This window comes from Jaculus jaculus, chromosome 1, assembly GCF_020740685.1.
Source record: "Jaculus jaculus isolate mJacJac1 chromosome 1, mJacJac1.mat.Y.cur, whole genome shotgun sequence".
Classification (NCBI taxonomy): Eukaryota; Metazoa; Chordata; class Mammalia; order Rodentia; family Dipodidae; genus Jaculus; species Jaculus jaculus.
In genome coordinates, this window is record NC_059102.1 from 248,544,635 (window position 1) to 248,560,325 (window position 15,691).

A 15,691-nucleotide genomic window follows, 5' to 3' on the forward strand; every position below is an offset into this window, starting at 1 on the left:
ACTCGGGAAGCAGAGGTAGGAGGATCACCATGAGTTTGAGGCCACCCTGAGACTACATAGTAAATTCCAGGTCAGCCTGCGTTAGAGTGATACCCTACCTTGAAAAACAAAAAACAAAACCAAAAAAAAAATTAGACTGGGGAGATTTCTCAGTTGTTAAAGGTGCTTGCTTCTAAAGCCTAGTGGCTCAGGTTCAATTTCCTATATAAAGCCAGATGTAAAAAGTGGCACATGCATCTGGAGTTCATTTGCAGTGGCAGGAAGCCCTGGCAATGCGCATACTCTCTCTATGCTTGAAAAAAAATTAAAAAATAAAATATTAATATTCTTCCCTTCACATGTTTATCTACTCTTCTTTCACTTTTTCAAAAGGATCTCCCCCTCCCTTTGGTTTTTTGAGATAAGGTCTTGCTCTAGCCCAGGAGGACCTGGAATTCACTATGTAGTCTCAGACTGGCCTCAAACTCATGATGATTCTCCTACCTCTGCCTCCCAAGTGCTTGGATCAAAAGCATTTGCCACCATGCCCAGCATTTAATTTTCTTATTTAGAGAGAAAGACAGAGAGAGAATTGGCATGTCAGGGCCTCAGCCACTGCAACCACACTCCAGACCTTGCACTTGTCTCACCTTTGGTGCATCTGGCTTATTAAATGGGATCTGGAGAGTCAAACATGGGTCCTTAGGTCCAGCCCAGTTTATTTTTTTTGCATGTGGTATGTGTGCATGTTTGAATGTTTGGGAACATGTATATATGGGTGTTCTGGGTGTGCTCCACCTGTGTGCATGTGGATGCTAGAGATCAATGTCAAGTGTCTTCCTCAGTCTATCTCCATCTTAGTTTTGAAAAATAGGGGCACAGAATCGGTGAGAAGTTAATAAAATTTCATTATCCAGAGCTAAGCATGGCCTTGCACACCTTTAATCCCAGCACTCGGGAGGCAGAGGTAGGAGAATCACTGCAAGTTTGAGGCCACCCTGAGACTACATAGTGGATTCCAGGACAGCCTGAGCTAGAGTGAGAGCCTGCCTCAAAAAAACAAAAAAAGAAATTGATGATCCATGATTTGATAATTATTGAAATTGGATAATAGAGCCAGGTATGGTGGCGCACGCCTTTAATCCTAGCACTTGGGAGGCAGAGGTAGGAGGATCGCTGTGAGTTTGAGGCCACCCTGAGAATAGAGAGTTAATTCCAGGTCAGCCTGATCTAGAGTGAGACCCTACCTTGAAAAAAAAAAAAGGATAATAGATACATGGGGGTTTATCATATAATTCCCATTACTCTTGTCTAAATATTTCCACTAAGGGCTGGAGGGATGTCTTAGTGGTTAAGGCATTTGCCTGCAAAGCCAAAGGACCCAGGTTCGATTCCCCAGGACCCATGTTAGTCAGATGCACAAGGGGGCACATGTGTCTGTAGTTCATTTGCAGTGGCTGGAGGCCCTGGCACACCCATTCATATTCTCTCTCTCCCCCTCCCTCTTTCTCTGTCAAATAAATAATAAAAATATTTCCATTAAAGTGTAAAAAAAAAAAACAAACAAACAAGCAGTGAAAGATGAGTGGGCATAAGGATTACTTCTTTTAGGTATCTTCCTTTAATAGCCTAGAACCAGACCAAGCTACTAAATATTTAGTATTATTTAGTTATTTATTTGAGGGAGAGAGAGAGAGAGAGAGACAGAAAGAAGCAGACACAGTGAGTTGAGTATGGAGAACCAGGGCCTCCTGTCATTGCCCACGAACCTCAGACACATGTGCCATTTTATGCATCTGCCTCCACCTCCTGAGTCCTGGGATTATAGATGTGTCCCCAGTTTATGCACTGCTGGGGATTGAACTCGGCTTCATATTGCTAGGCAAGCGCTCTTCCAATCGAGTTACATCAACTTTTCACTTTTCTTCTCCTCTTTCTCCTTTGCAGTACTGGAAATTGAACCTCATACTAGACAAGCCCACTAACTTTATACCCTCAGTCCTTTAACATATTTTTTTTCAAGGTAAGGTCTCACTGTAGTTTAGGCTGACCTGGAATTCACTGTGTAGTCTCATGCTGGCCTTGAACTCACAGCGATCCTTCTACCTCTGCCTCCTGAATGCTGGGATTAAAAGTGTATGCCACCATGCCTGGCTAAAATATTTTTATCTATTTGCAAGAAGAGAGAGAGAATGGACCAGGGTCTGTAGCTGCTACAAATGAGCTCCAGATACCTCCTTTTGTTTTTTGTGAGCACACAGAGAAAGATAGAGATATAGTATGGGTGTACCAGAACCTCCAGCCACTGCAAACAAACTCCAGACACATGTGCATCTGGCTTTATGTAGATACTGGGGATTTGAATCTGAGTCATTAGGCTTTGCAGGCAAGTACCTTAACTGCTGAGCCATTTTTCCAGCCCTGGATGATCCTTTTCTATGTTGTCATATCTGCTCACACCTCTACACAAACACTTATTTCCTTGTAATGTATTTGTCTTCTTTGGTGACTTGTGGTTTCTTATAATGCTTATAATTAAGTTTCTAATTTTAGTTCAGTTACCATCTTATGGATATTTACTTTCATAGGGTCATTGATATGTAATTTTACAACATCTATACACTTGGTTTATTTGTTTTCTTTTAGGTTGCATAGCAGTAAGAAAATCCCTCAATAGCCGAAATATTAGCAAGCTGTTGCACTCTTGTCCTCACCGATGTGACCATCATAAAATCATTGTGGAAGCTGAAGACAAATATAAAAGTGAAGTAAGGAAATCATTTTTCTGTAACAAAAGTAAGTAAATTCAGCAGCTTTTAAACTGTAACTATGACTATACCTTTTGAACTAGCTAAAATATTATATTAAAAACTTAAGGGTTCCAGGTCAACCTCTGCTAGAGTGAGACCCTACCTCAAACACACACACACACATACACACTCTTTCTCTCTCCCTCTACCTCTCTCCCTCCCTCTCTTTCTCTCTCTCTCTCTTTCTGTCTCACTCACTTGGCTGGGCATGGTGCCCCTAATCCTAGCACTTGGAAGGCAGAGAGAGGTAGGACATCAAAGTGAGTTTAAGGCCACCCTGAGACTACATAGTGAATTCCAGGTCAGCCTGTGCTAGAATGAGATACTACCTTGAAAAAATATAAACAAAAAATATTTAAGGGCTGAGGAGATGACTCAGTGTTTAAAGGTGCTTGCTTACAAAGCCTGAAGGCCTGGGTCTGATACCCCAGTATCCATACAAAGCCAGGCACACAAAAAGTGGCACTTCTGTCTGGTGTGTGTGTGCAGCAGTATTAAGTCCTAGTACACAGACACAGACACACACACACACACACACAGAGAGAGAGAGAGAGAGAGAGAATAAATAAATAAATAAATGAATTAAATAAATAAGAGAATTACATATATATATGTATGTATGTATGTATGTATGTTTTTTTTTTTTTTGAGGTAGAGTCTCACTCTGGTCCAGGCTGACCTGGAGACCTGGAATTAACTCTGTAGTCTCAGGGTGGCCTTGAACTCATGGTGATCTTCCTACCTCTGCCTCCCGAGTGCTGGCATTAAAGGCATGTGCCACCACCCCTGTTTGAGAATAAAATATTTTCTTTTTTTTTTTTTTTTTGGGTTTTTCGAGGTAGGGTCTCACTCTAGCCCAGGCTGACCTGGAATTTATTATGGAGTCTCAGGGTGGCCTCGAACTCAAGGCAATCCTCCCACCTCTGCCTCCCGAGTGCTGGGATTAAAGGCATGCGCCACCATGCCTGGCCTAAAATATTTTCTTAACTTGAGGTTAATGTTGAAAGGAAAATTTTTCTCTAAGCAGCTAATAATTTAAGATATACTCAGAGAGTAGACTTAATCTCTGATGGCTTAAAAATTCTTCCTAAGCCAAGCATTGGTGGTACATGCTTGTTATCCTAGTACTAGCGAGGGGGAGCCAAGAGGATTAGGAGTTCAGGGCCATCCTTGGCTACATACCAAGTTCAAGGCCATCCTGAGCTACATGAAACCCTGTCTCAAAGTGGCACACAAAATTTATTTCTAGAAGGGAGTAGAAAATGTTATACTAATGGAACTTAAAGATTGTTTTAAAATATTTTATCTTTATTCATTTATTTGAGAGACAAAAAGAGGCAGAGAGAGAATAAAAGAGAGAGAGAATGGGAACATCAGGGCCTCCAGCAGCTGCAAACAAACTCCAGATGCACATGCCACCTTGTGCATCTGGCTTATATGGGTCCTGGGGCATCTGACCTGGGTCCTGTGGCTTTGTAGGCAAGCAACTTAACCACTAAGCCATTCCTCCAGCCCAGTAATGGAATTTATATGCAGTCACTCAGATGAAAAATCATGCTAAATGTTTTCCATATTTTTCAGAAATTTTGCTGACCCCACGTAGAAGACAACTCAGGATTGAATCTACTACCCCTGGAGAAATAAGTGAATATATTTAATTTTAAAATAAGTTTAAATTTCATTGTTCTCATCCTCATCATTAGTTATTTGATATGAAAGACTTGGACTGTGATGAAGATTACACTTCCTGTCAACCTGAGCTAGAGTGAAACCCGAAAACAAAACAAAACAAAACAAAATTACACTTCCTGATAAAAGAGGCATCCCCTTCCCTTCTTCATGGTGTTTGCTCACTTGCTGCCATCTGTCTGGGGAAGAAACCGTAGGAAACTAACAGTTATTAAGCACCTATTAGTTAGGTATTGTGTGCATGTTATTTCTTTTAATTATTTTAATAGTAACTTGGTAAATAAGAGTCAAATGCAAAATATCTAGAAATCCTTGTTGTATCCACATTTATAGTCTAAGAGCAAAGTTATTCTTTGTACAAGTGCTTCACAGAAACTTTACAGAAGGCTTTTGTTCATGGTTCAAACACTTAAAATTGAAGAAACAGGGCTGAAGAGATGGCTTAGTAGTTAAGGCAGTTACCTGCAAAGGCAAAGGACCTCGGTTTGATTCCCCAGGACCCACATAAGCCAGATGCGCAAGGTGGTGCATGCATCTGGAGTTCATTTGCAGTGGCTGGAAGCCCTGGGTTGCCCATGCTTGCTTGCTTTCTTTCTCTCTCTCTCAAATAAATTTTAAGAAATTGAAGAAGCAAATAGTACCAATATTATTTTCCTGTTTAAAACCAAAATATTTCTTAAGTTAGCTTATAGAAATTGTAATTTAACCATTGGGTTAACATTTCAAATTTGTCACCATTCCAATAAAACAGATTTTAAGAGCTCTATAATTTCTTCTAATCATATGAAGATAATACCTGCAGGGTAAGAATAGGCAGCTGAGTAAATTACTAGTCTAAGTAATTAGTAACATCAATAAAGCTACTGTTGTTTATTACAGATATTTGGTTTAGTATAACCCAGAAGCATTTTCCTCACATAACTTTCATTTGGCAATTTTTTATTCTATCATGTAATGGTTAACACCTTGGACTTTGAATTGTTTGGTAATTTTTATAAAACTGAAAGAAACTTAAAAATTACTTTATATATCTGAGTCTTTTCTAGGTTAAAAGTGTTCATAAAGAACTGGGGGTAGTGGTTAATGTCTTCAAGTAATCCCAGAATTTGGGAGGTAGAGAGACATGAGTATTGCTGTAAGATTAAGGCCAATTTGGTCTACATAATGAGTTTCATGCCAGCCAGACCTACACAATAAGACTTTGTCTCAAAAAATAATAACAATATAAGGCTGGAGAGATGGCTCAGTGGTTAACAGTACTTCCTTAATAAGCAAGAGGACCTGAGGAGGCAGACCTGTTAAACTGCTCAAGTTTGATGCCCAGGACCCACATAAACAGCTGAACACAGCCATGTGCGTTTTGTTTTTTTGGTTTTTCGAGGTAGGGTCTCGCTCTGGTCCAAGCTGACCTGGAATTAACTATGTAGTCTCAGGGTGGCCTTGAACTCTCAATGATCCTCCCACCTCTGCCTCCCAAGTGCTGGGATTAAAGGCGTGCGCCACCGTGCCCAGCGCCATGTACATTTTTAACCCCGGTCCAATAAGGGAGTAGAGACCCAAGAATTACTTGAGTTTGTGAAAAAACTGCAAGCTCTAGAATCAATAAGAGCCTCTGGTTCAAATAAATAGTGTAAGACTGGAATACCTGATATTCTGTTCCGGCCCCCACAGACAAGCTCATGGGCACATATATACACATGCATATACTACATATACTGCACACACTAGATGTGTTGGGAAGGTGGGAAGACTCACATTTAACTATGGGTGGCACCATTTCTTCTATTCCTTGGGATACTGGACTATAGAAACAGAAGAAGGCTAGCTGAGAAGCAGCATTCATTGCTTTCTGCTTCCTCACTTGGACTCTGTGATCAGCTGCCTCAAGCTCCTATCATTGACTGTCCCACTATGATGGACTGAAGCCTGGAAGTGTGCTGGGCTCACCAGCAGGTAGGGCTGTAGGAGAGCCAGTCCCGCTGGTCTCTCCTTGGGGCTGAGCCGGATGGTGAGTGTCAATGACTCAGAACCTCTCCTAGTCACTGGAGAAAAACCACACTGAGTCGGCGAAGCAGGATCTCACTTTATTGTAGCAGGCAGGTGTTTATATAGCATTGAGAACGAAGGTGGGGATCTCAGGAAAGGATGAGGTGTAAGGGCCAATAGCATATCGCGACTTTTGAAATGATTGGTTCTAAGTGCGCAGGGGAACTTCTAACTTTTTTGCAGAAATAGCAGGCCAGAGGCAATTTGGCGCCCTGTTGAGTCATAGCTGGTCAGAGACAGGTCACCAAACTTTAGCTAGGCTCAGGAAGTTCCACTAGGCCTCGGGTCTGGGCCTCTCAAGGCCCAACAGAAGTGTAAGTTGAAATAAACACACTTTTACCCCTTAAGTGATTTTTGTCTGATATTTTGTCCCAGGGACAAGAGGTTAACTAATACAACAAATTTAAAAGTTCTTCATTTAAATTAAAATTAAGTCTAGTGCCACTATGGAAGAGCCCTCCACCTTTTTTAAGTCATTGTTAGCTCAGGCTGGCCTTGGCTTGTAATCCTCTTATCTCAGTTTCTCAAGTGCAGCACAAGGGATGTCCCATCTGAAGAGCCTACACTTTGTTTTGTTTTGTTTGAAGCAGGATCTCATGTAACACCCCCTCCTGCCCCAGCTAACCTCAAATTTGCCTTTTAGATGCGGATGGTCGAATTCCTGATCCTTTTGTCTTCATCTCCCAAGTGCTGGGACTACAGATATGTGTCATCATGCCTGGTTGAGCCTACTTTTTTGTTTGTTTGTTTTTGTTTGTTTATTTTTTATTTATTTATTTGAGAGTGACAGAGAGAGAGAGAGAAAGAAAGAGAGAGAGAGAAGGAGGGAGGCAGGCAGAGAGCGAGAGAGAGAATGGGCGCGCCAGGGCTTCCAGCCACTGCAAACGAACTCCAGACGTGTGCACCCCCTTGTGCATCTGGCTAACATGGGTTCTGGGGAATCAAGCCTCACACTGGGGTCCTTAGGCTTCACAGGCAAGTGCTTAACTGCTAAGCCACTTCTCCAGCCCTGTTTTGTTTTGTTTTGTTTTGTTTTGTTTTGTTTTGTTTTTGAGGTAGGGTCTCTCACTCTAGCCCAGGCTGATCTTGAACTCACTCTTGTCCTAGCCTCAGACTCACAGTGATCCTTTTACCTCAGCCTCCCAAGTGCTAGGATTAAAGGCGTATACTACCCTGCCCAGCTGAACCTACTTTTTGAAAAAAATTTTTTTCGAGGTAGGGTCTCACTCTAGCTCATGCTGACCTGGAATTCACTATGTAGTCTCAGGGTTGCCTCTAACTCACAGCAGTCCTCCTTCCTTTGCCTCCCAAGTGCTGGGATTAAAGACATGTGCCACCATGCCCAGCTTTCAAAATATTTCCTGTAGACTCTATTAATAATGGAAATTTTGTTCCATATAGACATGTTATACTTGGACATCTTGTTCTTTACAAAGACACAGTATCTCATTAACAACAGATTTTTTAAATCAAGCTTTAATCAGGAATTATTATTTGGGACAGCGATTTAAAGCATAGGGGATACACCAATATGTAATTGACTCAACATGTAATTGACTCAACACTTTCTTATAAGAGCATGTATAGGATTGCAGGATACAGCTCAGTTGGTAGAATGCTTGCCTACCATGCAAAAAGCCCTGGGTTCAATCCCCATCACTATATAAACCTGGCATGGTGGCACATGTCTGTAACCTAGGCCTTCAGTAGTTAAAGGCAGGAGGATCAGAAGTTTAAAGTCATCCTTAGCTACATACTTAAAGAGTTTGAAGCCAGTCTCAAACAAATAAAATAAAGCTTGGCTGAAGATATGGCTTAGTGGTTAAGACACTTGCCTGTGAAGCCTGTAAACCCAGGTTCAATTCCCCAGTACCCACATAAGACAGGTGCACAAGGTGGCACACTGTTTAGGCAATCCTAATTTTTAATGAATTAATTGAAATTTCTGTTTTCTACTTGTGTCCAGGAATTTGTTTCTGTACTTTGTCAAACAATAAACCCATTAAAATACGTAAAGGAGACAATCTTGAGCTACATATCTGAGATTTTGCAAGGTAGTATCAAAATCATAAAACACCCTAATGTATATTTCTGTTTAAATTTTATTCCACTGTGATTGTTATTCTAACACCAGCATACATTACAATTTTTCTTGTCTTCACTTTTTTTTTTTTTTTTTTTTTTTGAGTTAGGGTTTCACTCTAGCTCAGGTGGACCTGAAATTTACAATGTACTCTCAGGGTGGCCTTGAACTCATGGTGATCCTCTTACCTCTGCCTTCCAAGTGCTGGGATTAAAGGCATGCGCCACCATGCCTGGCTTCATTCTTTGTTATACATGTTTTTGATAATAGGAATTTTAGGAAAAACAAATATTTTTCCCAGAATGAAAAATAGGTAAGGGTTAGTCTGTTTGCAAAAGGCAAAAATTCACATAGACTATAAAATTAGAGTGGTAGTTATATAAACCATTATTAACTGCCTCTTTTCATGGCATTATGCTAAGGGAATGGTACTTACTCTTCAAATGATGAGATGAAGGTAAAATAAATATTCCTGGTATGTAGGAGAGAGAACTGAGATAATCACATTCATGGCAGTTGGGAACCTTCAGAAACCTCTCCTTATTGCACTAGTGTTATAGTTAAAGATCCCAGTCTTCACTGCAGTTGGTGGAGAGTAAAAAGTTCCAGTGCTTTTGCAGTTGGATATCTCTCTTCAAAACTAACTAGACCCAGAACAAGAGACCAGCAGACCACAGCCAGTCTAGAAGGATTTTGATTCGCTTATTTTATTATATAACCACTAAAAAGAAAGGCATTATATAAATGCTATTAAAAGCTAACTTTCAAATGTTTTAGTGAGGTGCTATCTATCTTCACTTCTACACCAAAATAAATAAATCACTTGCTTACACAGCACTATAATCCTAACAAAGATCCAATTTTTTTTTTCTTTTAAATTTGGATTAGCCCAATTTCATTCTATACCAGTTAAGGCAGCCTAGTAGAGAGAATGTCTTTACAACCCAATCATTACAGGAGTTTGACTGCAATTGTCTGCATTTTACAAGTTGATAAATTAATTTAGATATGGATTATTGTGTGTCATTTAGGATGAAAGGAATCTGGATTTGAGTCTCAAGGTGGCCTCAAACTCACAGCGATCCTCCTACCTCTGCCTCCTGAGTGCTGGAATTAAAGGCATGTGGCACCACATGTGGCTTTGATATTCTGTTTTTTAATTTATTTTTTATTTATTTTGAGAGTGAGAAAGAGGTTGGCGGGGGGGGGGGGAGAATGGGTGTACCAAGGCCTTCAGCCACTGCAAACAAACTCCAGATGCATCACCACCCCTGTACATCTGGCTTATATGGGTCCTAGGGAATCGAACCTGGGTCCTTTAGCTTTGCAGGAAAATGCCTTAACTGCTGTGATGGTTTTATTCAGCTGTCCCCCATAAATTTAAGTGTTCTAAATGCTAGGTCCCCAGCTGATGGCAATTTGGGAATTAAAGCCTCCTGGAGGCAGTGTAGTATTGGGGGAGGGCTTATGGATATTATAGTCAGCTTTCTCTTGCCAGTATTTGGCACACTCTCCTGTTGCTGTAGTTCATCTGATGTTGGCCAAAAGGTGACATCCACCCTCTGCTCATGTCATCGTTTTCCCCTGCCATCATGAGCTTCCCTTCAAGTATATAAGCCAATATAAACCCTTTTTCCCACAAGCTGCTCTTGGTCGGATATTTTCTGCCAGCAATGTGAACCTGACTGCAACAACCAGCCCAAATTTGATATTCTTATATATTTTAAATCGAGCCCAAAATATTTAGTATTCTGCCATTTTTCTCCTTGTGATCAGTTTACCTTTCATATTATGACGTTTTATTACCATTCATTTAATTATAATTGCATTCAATTTGGGGCCTATTAGTTTGAGGAAAAATTGCTATACTAAGCATTTAATGACTTCCCTAAGTCATTTTGCAGGATGGATTAATATCTTTTTATGAGAAAGAAAAAGGATCTTGTATGTCTAGTTTATGTGGGTTCTGGGGACTTGAACCTAGGTCCTTAGGCTTCACAGGTAAGCACCTGCTGGGCCATTTCTCCAGCCTAAGATTGATATCTTGAGAGGCTTCAACAAGTAAGAATTTCTAAAATTAAGTCCTGTTCTTTTCTTCTGCTATTCCTGAACACACAGTTAATATTAACAATAGCATTAGGGCTTGGTATGGTGGCAAAGGTCTGTAATCCCAGCACTTAGGAAGGTGTGACAAAAGGGTCACAACTTTGAGGGTAGATAGGCCTATGTCCCTATCTCCAAAAACCAAACAATAATAAAATTTAAAAATTTGAAATTACTTGCCAGGTGTGGTGGCACATGCCTTTAATCCCAGCACCCAGGAGGCAGAGGCAGGAGGATTGCTGTGAGTTTGAGGCCATCCTGAGACTACATAGTGAATTCCAGGTCAGCCTGAGCTACAGTGAGACCCTACCTCAAAAAAAAAAAAATTAAATTACAGTAAAGTGTTGGGGAGATGGCTCAGTAGTTAAAGACTCTTGCTTGCAAAGCCTTCTAGTCTGGTTCACTTCCCCAGTACCCATGTAAAGCCAGATGTATAAAGTGGTGCATGCATCTAGTTTGTTTATAGTACCTGAGAAGCCCTGTCATTCTCTTTCCTCACACTCTTCCTCCCTTTCTCCCTCCTCTATCTCCCCTTTCTTTTTCCCTCTCCCCCTTCTTCCCCCTCTCCCTCAAATAAGTGAATGACCCACATAAGCCAGATTCACAAGGTGGCACATGCATGTGGAGTTCATTTGTAGCAGCTGGAGGCCCTGCATGCCCACTCTATATCTGCCCTCCCCCTTTTTCAAATATATACATATATAAATATTAAATATTGAAAAATATTTTTAAATGCACTAAATAAACCATAGAGTGAAGCCTTGAAGTTCAAAGCTGTCTCCTCCTCTCAAGCTACCCAGTACCCTGCTGTAGCCTCAGTGAAAAAAGGGAGCTTAATGTGAACAACTTCAAGGCCTCAGTATACTGAAAGTTATGACATACATATCTAGTCATGATTATAAGGAATTCCAATCACTTAGCAAGTGAAGCTTAAAACTATTTCTTGGGTAACCACAGTTTTCCAGCATCCCCCAAAGTAAGGACTAACTTCATCTATATGTTTTGAGATGGTTTTATCTTTTATCTTTAATTTTTAAATTTTTTTTATTTTTACAAGTTAGGGTCTCACTCTAACCCAGGCTGATCTCAGGCTGGCTTTGAACTAACAGCAATAGCTCCTATAACTGTCTCCTGAATGCTGGAACCAAAGTTGTGCACCACCATACCTGGCTTTCTTTTTTAAAAAAAATATTTTTTTTAGTTATTTATTAGAGGGGTTGGGGCAGATAGAGAATGGGCATGGCAAGGCCTCTAGCCTCTGCAAACAAACTCCATATGCATGCACCACCTTGTGTATCTGGCTTATGTAGGTCCTGGGAAATCAAACCTGGGTCCTTAGGCTTTGCAGGCAAGTTCCTTAACCACTAAGCCCTCTCTAGCCTGAGACGGTTTTATCTTGAATAACGTTTTTAAAAAATAACTTATGTTTATTTTTATTCCAACTTCCATAATTGTAAACAATATCCCATGGGAATTCCCTCCCTCCCCACTTTCCGCATTGAAGCTCCACTCTCTATCATATTCCCCCCTGCCCAATCAGTCTCTATTTTGATGTCATGATCTTTTCTTCCTATTATGATGGTCTTGTGTAGGTAGTATCAGGCACTGTGAGGTCATGGATATCCAGGCCATTTTGTATCTGGAGGAGCATGTTGTAAGGAGTCCTACCCTTCCTTTGGCTCTTACATTCTTTACACCACCTCTTCCACAATGGACCCTGAGCCTTGGAAGGTGATAGAGATATTTCAGTGCTGAGCACTCCTCTATGGTGCTTTCTGAGTCATCTCAACGTCACCACCATCTGAAAAGAGAAGCTTCTCTAACCAAAATTGAGAGTAGCATTAATATATGGGTATGAATATTAAGAGACGCGCTTACTGGGCAGTTTGGTAAGCATAGCATATACATTTAGCCAGATACCAGCAGACATTACACCCCTAGGGCTCATGACTACCCCTGTTGTAGGTTTCAGTATCAGAGATGTATTCCCTCCCATGGAGTGGGAACTTTTTTTTCTATTAAGAAATATTTGGCCACTCTCTCTGTCTGTCTGTCTGTCTGTCTTTCTCTCATCTGCCTTATTCTCTGTCACTCTCAAATAAATAAATAAAAATAAACCAAAAAAAAAAAACAAAGAAATATCCGGGGCTGGAGAGATGGCTTAGTGGTTAAGGCATTTGCTTACAAAGTCAAAGGACCCAGTTTCAATTCTTCAGTACCCACGTAAGCCAGATGCACAAGGGGCTCATACATCCGGAGTTCGTGTGCAGTGGCTAGAGGCCCTGGCCTGCCCATTCTCTGTTGCCTCCCTTTTCTCTCTGTGCTTAGAAAAAATAAATAAAATTTTAAAGAAATATTTGGGGTTGGAGGGAGGGCTTAGTGGTTAAGGCGCTTGCCTGTAAAGCCAAAAGACCCAGGTTCGATTCCCCAGGACCCACATAAGCCAAATGCACTAGATGGTGCACCCATCTGGAGTTCATTTGCAGCAGCTGGAGGCCCTGGCACACCCATTCTCTATCTCTGTGTTCTTCTGTCTCTGTCTCTCTGCCTCATTCTCACTCTCTCTCAAATAAATAAATAAAAATAAAAATAAATAAATATTTGGTAATAGCCTACTGATCTGTAATACTATTCCCTCTCTGTCTTTATTCGTATATCTCTCTGTGTATATATGGAGACCAGAGGGTAACCTTGGATGTCATTCCTCAGGTGTATTATCTACTGTGAGACAGGGTCTGTCTTTGGCCTGAAGCTCACCAATTAGGCTAAACTTGCTGGACAGTGAATCCTAGGCATTCTTTTGCCTCCACCTCCCCTGTGTTAGGATTACAAGTAGATCACCATACTGGTCTTTCATTTTTTCTCTCTGGTTATTCAATGTAGTGTTTCACTCTAGTTCAGGGGCTGACCTGGAATTCACTGTGTAGTCTCAGGCTGGCCCCCAACTCATAGCAATCCTCCTCCTACCTCTGCCTCCTAAGTGCTGGCATTAAAGGCGTGCACCACCATGCCCGGTGGTTTTTTGTTGTGGTGGTTGTTAGGGTCTCACTGTAGCCCGGGCTGACTTGGAACTCACCTTGTAGTCCCAGGGTGGCCTTAACTTATATAGTGATCATCTATCTCAGCCTCTTAAGTGCTAGGATTAAAGGCATATGCCACCATACCCAGCTCACACCTGCCTGTTTTTACGTTGCCTCTGGAAACCAAACTCAGATTATGTTTACACAGAAAGCACTTTGTTGAATAAGCTATCCCTCCAGTCCTGAGATACTATTCTAAGCCTTGGAAAATAATAGTAAACAAACTACACAAAAATACTCTCTTCTCTCTCTCTCTCTCTCCCCCTCACTCTTTCTCTGTCAAGTAAATAAATAAAAATAAACAAAACGTTTAAACCAAATTAAAAAGGGGTAGAAGAATGGCTTAGCGGTTAAGGTGTTTGCCTGCAAAGCCAAAGACACAGGTTTAATTCCCCAGGAAGGACCCATGTTAGCTAGATGCGCAAGGGGGCACACGTGTCTGGAATTTGTTTGCAGTGGCTGGAGGCCCTGGCATACTCATCCTCCCTCTCCCTCTCTCTTTTCCCCTCTTTCTCTGTCAATTAAATAAATAAAAATAAATAAAATGTTTTAAAAAATGCCCCCTTCATAGAACTTACATTCTAAATAATATTAAGTAATAATTAAACTATTTCTTAGCCTTCTGCTGTGTTGCAGTCAGCTCCATGTTGCTGGGATGACCATCAAACCAAACATTGTTTATCAGAGGAAGGGTTCATTTCAGGCTTACGGATCCAGGGGAAGTTCTGTCAGTGGTGGAAAAAGCTGGATCCCTTTCATGGATCTAAGTAGAGAGACTTCACCAACAGCTAGCACCACAAAACATGAACAACCAGAGCTCAAACTACTCTCTATACACCTTTGGGTGTGGTTGAAGATCTGCTCCCCAGACACACCTTAGGACTGGACTCTAGAATTCACCCCATTGACATGCCCCCTTGTAGCAGGGATCTGAGGCTAGCAGCATTGAGTAGAAAGTAGTGAAAAATGACTGAGTCGGGTGGCACTAGCAGTGTGGAAGTAGCTGTAGTGTTCATTTTCCTGAGCCCCTATTGGGCGGGATGGCGGAGGAGGTGGCCAAGGTGTCTGTGTGCAATTGCAAATGCTCAGCAGCAGGGAACTCTGTGATCAAATCATATCTGATCTCCAAGCTGGAGCATGGAATTACACCATGGAGTGTAGCAGAAGGCTCAATCCACATGCATCCAGAATCAGTCAACAGACAATCCACTGGACATAGACTTAGGAATTTAAACAATGTCTAAATTCTGTTTATCACAAGTTATATCTCATCATCAGGGAACACACACAGGTGGGAAGCCATATGAATATAAAATGAATATCAAAGTTTTATGCCAGATGTCACAATTCAGTCTCCACCAGAGAAGATTCTGAAGAGATGACATATGCATGTAATGAATGAGGGAAAGCTGTCCTTGCCAGGTCCAATCTATTTTGTGTAATTTATTTTTTTTTAACTTTTTTTTTTTTTTTTGATTTTTTGAGATAGGGTCTCACTCTAGCCCAGGCTGATCTGGAATTCACTATGGAGTCTCAGGGTGGCCTCGAACTCACAGCAATCCTCCTACCTCTGCCTCCCGAGTGCTGGGATTAAAGGCGTGCACCACCACAGCTGGCTATTTTTATTTTTTTATTAACAACTTCCGTAATTGTAGACAAAATCCCACGGTAATTCCCTCACTTCCCCCTACTTTCCCCTTTGAAACTCTACTCTCTATCATATCTCCTCCCCCTCTCAATCACTCTGTCTTGTATTTTGAACTGCATGCAGCATAGCTTTTTCCAGCTTTCTGTCAGCTGGTCTACATGGAGGAGGTTTTCAGCTCAGCTCCAGCAAGATTTCTTAGTGACCATGCAGCTCAAGTATGTGGAGTCTTTGGCAATAGGGTTGTAGCAGACAG

At 41.2% G+C, this 15,691-nt stretch overlaps 1 protein-coding gene across 1 annotated transcript in view; it reads left to right on the forward strand.

Moving 5' to 3' along the window:
* Terb1 (telomere repeat binding bouquet formation protein 1) overlaps positions 1 to 15,691 on the forward strand; it is an 87,888-nt gene that overhangs the window by 59,222 nt on the left and 12,975 nt on the right. The window contains exons 15-16 of the mRNA XM_045142864.1: positions 2,626 to 2,775; positions 4,371 to 4,433. Of these exons, the coding sequence (XP_044998799.1) occupies positions 2,626 to 2,775; positions 4,371 to 4,433 (213 nt within the window). The remainder of the gene's footprint in view (positions 1 to 2,625; positions 2,776 to 4,370; positions 4,434 to 15,691) is intronic.